This window comes from Arachis duranensis, chromosome 10 (genome assembly GCF_000817695.3).
Source record: "Arachis duranensis cultivar V14167 chromosome 10, aradu.V14167.gnm2.J7QH, whole genome shotgun sequence".
NCBI classification, from domain to species: Eukaryota; Viridiplantae; Streptophyta; class Magnoliopsida; order Fabales; family Fabaceae; genus Arachis; species Arachis duranensis.
Genome location: NC_029781.3, coordinates 2,857,127 through 2,864,577, shown reverse-complemented (window position 1 = coordinate 2,864,577; position 7,451 = coordinate 2,857,127). Strand labels below are relative to the sequence as shown.

The 7,451-nt window shown below is 29.3% G+C and overlaps 1 protein-coding gene across 1 annotated transcript; it reads right to left on the bottom strand.

Moving 5' to 3' along the window:
• Positions 1 to 1,249: 1,249 nt before the first annotated feature.
• On the bottom strand, positions 1,250 to 3,724 carry LOC107468264 (3-ketoacyl-CoA synthase 15). The gene is made up of 3 exons (XM_016087518.3): positions 3,362 to 3,724; positions 1,887 to 2,471; positions 1,250 to 1,798 (listed from the first exon to the last, which is right to left on the bottom strand). Exons 1-3 carry the CDS (start codon positions 3,722 to 3,724, stop codon positions 1,250 to 1,252), a joined length of 1,497 nt encoding a protein of 498 aa, XP_015943004.1.
• Between the last annotated feature and the right edge of the window lie 3,727 nt (positions 3,725 to 7,451).

Here is a 7,451-nt window from a genome sequence, read left to right as displayed (position 1 = left end):
CACTTTAGAAATCCGGCTGTCAATTTTTTTCATATTACATGATGATGAGGAATGTTTAGCCTTTCTTTGGTTAACGTAAAGAAGCAAAATAAGCACAATGTTTTATTTATTTATTTTTATGCTGTCTTAAGATTGCTGTTAGGTGAAAATTTTTGCTTAGTCTGCACCTATAATTTCTGTCTTTCCATCCATAGCGCATTAGTGCAGCATACTTTTAAGTTTTGTGTTGGATGACCAAATTCTACCACCCCCAATGGTGAATGCTCCTGTACCAGAAAACTGTTTCTGATTTCATTCTAAATAAAACTTTTGTTTACATTGATTATTTATTTATATTGGAGCAATATAGGATTAAGTGATTAACACTACCCACTATTACAATTATTAATTGTTAGTTATTCTTGTGTGTTAGATCTAATCTAAGAGCTTGTGTTTGGGAAGCATGTGCTTTATGCCTTTTCATTTTTCTTTTCATCCTTCCTCTGCCTCAGGTTTTGGGTATCCTAGGGTGGTCAAAACCATGTACTATTCATTCATAATGTCGAGAATATATTAAGATCAATTAACATTCAATAGAATTATTTAATATATCTAAATATTTATTATATAATATTACGTCTTTATTATTATGATTCTCTTAGCACCTATAAATATATTTTTATATTGTATCATTCTACACAAACTTTTTTTTTTAAAAAACTATCCTCTTCAAGGAGGATACCATGGCTTTGATACCATATTATAACGGTAAGAGAGAACAGTAGAAAAAAGGTTTGTGTGTTATTAAGTATATTCAAGTTGTCTAAGATGATATAATATAAAAAAGTATTTATAGATATTAAGAGAATTATAATAATAAAAACGTAATATTCTATAATAAATATTCAAATAAAACTAAATAATTTTAATAAATCCTAATATATTCTGACACATAAAATGGTGGGGAATTTGTCCCTAAAATATCATGTTCCTCTTAATGTATGATGCAATTGGCAATCTAATGATGGATTAAACTTGATGTATTGATACATAAAACTAGGTGCAGTCTAAAGTTTAGTCTGAAAATTGGTATCAAATATTTTCTATCTCATAATTCTTACAGTGATAGCATGTTTAACCTAGAAAATTGTTAGAAGATAACTTGATAACATATTAAAATCATTTGGATGATCTTATTTTACCAACAAACTAAAACTCCAAATCAAATCTCTATTAAATCTTTGCATGTATTTGTGGGATGATTCCTCAGTCATTCATCCTTAAACCAAGGAGAACATTTTGGTGTTTTAACATTCCTTAGAGCCTTCCAAACAACACTATTACACTTGAATCCAGACCCAAATGCAATCTGGCAAACACGATCACCCCTTTTCACCCTTGAATTAAACTCAAGGTATGCCAGTTCATACCAAATGCTGCTGCTAGAAGTGTTTCCAAATCGCTCCAACGTCTTCCTCGATGCTTCCATGTACTCCTCAGTCAGCTCCAAATTCTTCTGAATCTCGTCCAGAACTTTCTTGCTTGTGGCCTGGATGCACATGTGCTCGAATGCGAGCTTGTAATCCGGAATGTACGGCTTTGTTTTCCTTTTCTTGAAGAGCAAGTTAGTGAAGAAATGAAGCTGCTCTGAAACCGGTAACACCAGAGGGCCTAATGTGGTTATGTTAGCCTTCAATGCATGCCCTCCAATTTCAGTTACATCTTTGCTTACGGAAATGCCCTTCCTTCCTTCACTATCTTCCCTTTGGTGTATACTTTTGTGGCTTCTATTGTCCATTCCCTTGTGAGTTCTCACCAACTACATACAATCTCCATAATATCATTATTTAAGATATTCTAAAAGTAATACAGCGAAATCTGATTGCACGACTGTGTAAAATATTTACCTGTTTGAGTTCATACTTGGCGCGCCATCTATGAAGACGAAAATTGGATAGCATAACGGCTGCAGCCCCCATTCTAAAGAAGCAATTGGGAATAAGCATGTCAATGTCATTGCCAGTGTACCATGAAGAGCTCACAACTTCAGTGCTAACTACAAGGGCATAACTGCTTGGATATGCATCAAGAAGGTCTCTAGCTAGATCAATGGCTGTGACACCGGCGGCGCAGCCCATGCCGCCGAGGTTAAAGCTGTGTATATCATGTCTAAGCTTGAAATGGTTTATGATCATTGATGAGAGAGATGGGGTGGTATTTAGTATTCCACAGTTTACTACAAGGATTTTGATATCATTTGGTCTTACTTTTGTGGCACTAAGGACTTCCTTAACTGCTCCAAACATCACCATGGATGCCTCTTCTCGCCCATCCTTCAACGAGGTTCTATAACCGGGCCGGAAAACTCCCTTTGGCATGTAGGTCTCGTCGCCTATGCCGGATTTCTTAAGAACTCGTTCTTTAAACTCAATGGTAGTATCATTGAAATTCCCAGATTTTCTAGCTAATTCAATGAACTCTGCCTTTGACACCTGCAAACAATGTCAAAACCAAACAAACTATCAATAATGATATGTTACTAGCTTCAAGTTTGTTACTTGTTACAAGCTATCAAAATCACGGACACTTTGTTGAATTGTCTTGTTCGTATGTTTGAAATACGATATATTTTAAACATGATATTTATTCGACATTGGTTGTGCATGTATATTTTTTATATTCAACCGTATTTTAATCAAAAATTAAAAAAATTCGAAGACACTCAAATACCATCTTATATCACGCATGTCCAATTTTAGGTGAAAACTCAGACGAAGTCGACTTTATGTGAAATTGATATTTAAGAGTTATTAGATGAAAATTTAGTCAAATCATATCAACTTTACGTGAAGTCGATTGCAGCTGAATTTTCACCCCAATTTTATTATTAATTTATATTTTTATAACATTTAAAATAAATAAATATTTTTTTATAAAAAAACAAATATACTCTTATTTATTTTAATATTAGTTTGTATTTCAATATCTATAAAATATTAAAAATTTATTTTATATTAATATATATATTGTGTTTCTATGTCTTAAAAGAAATAAAATTAATATATTTGTCTATCTTGTATGGTGTCATATATGTGTCTGTGTCACCTGTCAGTGTTTCATAGATTTCTAGTCACATTATATAAAAAAAAGTTGAGAAGTGTTAACTAAACGATTACTATTTTGAATAACATAAACAATCATCAATTAAATAAAAACACACTATACCTCTAAATTAACCATCTAAATTTTAATATTAAAATAACCATCCGTAAATGAACATCTGATAAATTTATTGTTTACATTGTTTAATATTTTTATTGTTTACTTATACTTTTTCAAAAAAATTTTATTGAAAATCTAAAGGTGAGTTGAGATTGAGTACCTTGTATTGATTTGGAGGGCGAAAACATGCGAAATCAAGCAAATAGGTAGAGCGAGGAGTGAAGTCAATATATAGATAGAGGAGGAAGAAGAAGAGTGGTGAGATGAATAGAGCCTGATGAGAGAGATGTTGCCAAGTGAAGAAGTTTCCAAGATGAGCAACGAAAGCAGCAAGGAGTGGTGGTGCCACCATCATTAACAAGTAGAGACGATGAGTAATGAGGTATCCATAACCCAATTTCACATATTTTAGGTTCACTGAACTTAGAAAATCTGGCATTCTAGGCCTCACTCTCACTGAGAATGACAGAGATCCACCATTCTGCACAATCTCTGTCGAAAACTCCTCATTTTCTTTTGACATAGGGACTTGAAAACAAGTTATTATAGTTTTAATGCAACAAGTTGATGATAATGAGTATTGTTGAGACTTGAGAGTGAAGAATAATTAATAAGTAAGAAATACATAAGCAACATGTGAAAAATATTGGACGGAAAAAAAGGTTGATTTGATATACATATTTATAGATGGTAGATGGTATAATAAGTTATGATAAGGATTTTACGGAGCATGCAAATAGAATAGGGACATACATCAATTGTGCATGAATGCGTAAGACAAGCAGATTTGCAGCACCATTGAATTTGTATGCAATTATGGTAAGACTAATTATTAATTAACATACTATGTTTAACAATTATAATTCCATTATTATTCAATTAAAATATGGTATTATAAGTTTGTTATAACACAAATCATTATTGCTCTGTACTACACTATGCATGCATGCTTGTACTAATTTCAATAAGAAAAAGTATAGGGTCAACAACTTTATTAAATTCTGGCCAGTATGACCAGCAAAAGAAAAGTGAGTAACTCCGCACTATTGGAAGAAATCTCACACCATTAAAAACATCATTAATAACTACTTAATAGTTATAAATCAGAAAAGTTACTGACTCCTAGCACTCCTCAATTATTTATGAATCTCACTAAATTTTGTATGTATATGTCTAAATATGATATGTTAAACTAGTATTTTTAGAAAAAGAAGTTTGAGTAACTTAAATAAATAATCAAATAAGATTTAACCAAAATTATAATCTATGATTTATTATTATCTGGCCTATTATCTATTTTTATTATGTATTTTTTTATTTGATGTTTAGCTATCGTCTTTCATGTCATTCTCTCTTATTAATCATTGAAAAGTATTTAGTATATACAAAAGTTAACTACTAAATCCATTATTATATATATTTTTAAAACACTTTTATTTTTTATCAACTAACTGTTCCTTCTGAACGCTTGGGTTTTTTTCTTCCCACTAGGTGGTATCAATCCTTCTTTTGTATTTTCGTGAAGGTTTTAGGATATTTTTTTGAAGCTTTTTGGAAGCAAAATATGTTAAGAAAAATTAGCCCAATAAAATCTAGGACTGCCCTTTGGACTTGTGAGTGAAGCATGCAGTAGCCCATTGCAACTTTCTATTAATTTGGACCAAAAGAAAAATATTTGAGTGAATACTTATTCCAACCATGACAATTTTTCATGACAAAAAAAAAACCATGACAATTTTTCCTAAGGACCACGAGGTTTCAACAATTTCTTTTTTTAGTAAAGGACAAATAGGTCTTTGACATTTTTTCTGCGGACATTTTTGTTTCTGACCATTGAAAAATACTTTTAAGTTAGTGACGTCTTTTAAAGTTAGACGGATCAGTCCTTCCATTCAAATGCCTCCGTCAGGCCCATCCAAAAAATTTGACGTGGCTCCCGTAACACTTATCACCCATACCCGTCGCCATGAATTCAGTAAATCCTTTTTTTTATGAATTCTCTACTTTGCATATTTTTTTTCATTTCTTTCAAGTCATTTTTACCTTCAAAACTTTAAATCACTCAGACAAACATATCAAGACATCAAATAGGAGAAAAGTAAGAATGATACAACCTCTACATGATTAAGGAAAGTTACAATGATGAAACCGCTCTCAAAGTTAAAAGTTACTGTCAGTAACATTTTTTGTCGACTTTTTTTTCTTTTTTATTTTTTGCATCATCATAACCTTACATTGCGAGTTTTGACATCAAAATGTTAATTTAGTATTCTTTTACATCGTATTCTTATTTCAATACTCTCAATAATCTTATTCTTAATATAATTTTAGAATCCAATGTTTATGATTATATTATTACTTATGATTAATTTTTTTATTTAATTTATCTTTTTTAATGAGATCATAATTTATATTATAAAAAAATTACACTAAAATATAGTATACGAGAATTATAATTATAAAAGAAAATACTAAAAATAATAAAAATTAAATAGTTATTTTGATAGTGATGGAAATAAATCTAAATTTTTTATGATATTTTTATATAGATATTTTTAGTATTCTTTAGTATTCTTTTTTAGTATGCTATAATTTTACTATTATTATTCTATAAAAAAAATAATAGGTAAAAAATATATATAAACAAAAAAAATAAGAATTCTATAAAGAATAATAATATCCATGAGAGAGTACAAAAGAAAAAATATTATAAAAAAGTAACAAAATTAATCATATAAACAATGAAGGACAAAATTGGGAAATAGAAAATAAATTTCAATCTAACGTGAAAATTTAAATGTAAAAGCTATCATTTTTATCTTTGGCTAAATTTGGGTTGAAGAGCAGAATCACGTTTACATTCAGAAGAATAAAAAATAGCCAAACTAAAAAAGTGAAACTTTCAAAAAAATTAAACTTATGTTTGATGCTTCAAACGCTAAGCATCCTAAATTGCTAAATTTAATTTACTTTTCTCCTATTCAATGCCTTGATATATTTGTTTGAGTGATTTAAAGTTTTGAAAAAAAGAATGACTTGAAAGAAATGGAAAAAAATATGCAAAGTGAGAATTCATGGCCACGCGTGGCGCGCGTACGTATGAGAGGGAAGTTTGCCAGGCAACGCGTACGAGTGACAAGCATTACGGGAGCCACATCCGCCTTTTCCGTTAGATCTAACGGAGGAATTTGGACAGAGGAACTGATCCATCCAACTTTTAAGAACGACATGAACTTAAAAATATTTTTTAATAATCAAAAACTGTCTGCGAAAATTTTTTTTTAGTTTTTAATTTGTAACTTTGTGAGATTTGTTAGCTCTTTCATTAATTATCTCTCTTAAGTTAACAAAACGTGCTTACTTACATGACACATTAATCAGCGGATATGTCCATTAAATGACAACTAGGATTGACAGATTTTTCATTGGGGGCTTCGTCATCTTTCGGAATAATTGTCAAATACAGTTTATGATTTTTTTTTCTATTTTTGTTACCTTTTCATATACATTAGCTAAATTTATTGTGTAAGAATTGAGAAATATTAGTAATTTTTAAATTGATTTTACTTATAGAAATTAAATAAAAGAGATACATATTAATAAGAATGACATCGCTAATTGTTATTATCAGTCTTATCTATTTATTATTAGTTATTCCAAAATGTTAAAATTTGAATTTTTGATGTTATATCTACATGGTTAGTTGATATAAACATTTGTATTTGTTTTAGATTTAATTACTATCATGATCCCTATAGTTTCACGAAATTTTCAATTAGATCCTTATATTTTTTTTTCTTTTAATTGGGTTCTTACACTAATTTTTTTTCTAAATTAGATCCCTCTTAGTAGTAATTGCCTAATTGGCTTAATTTTATAGGGACCTAACTAAAAAAAATAGTATAGAGACCCAAATAAAAGGGAAAAAAAAGTGTAGGGACCAATTAAAAAAAGAATTTGGTGCAAGGACTCAATTAAAAAAAATTATAAGGACCTAATTAAAAATTTTGCAAAACTATAGAACCAGTAAAGTAATTAAACCTTTATTTTATCTATTTTAGATAAAATATTGTGATAACTTTTTTATTATCTATTATAAAACAAAATATACACTTCTTTTATTAATAATAAAATATGAATTATGATAGTTAATTTAAATTGATTGCACATAAAACTTAACATAATTCTAATAATATAATATTTTAATAATTTTTTAAATAATAATAAAAAATTAAAAAATATATACCTTC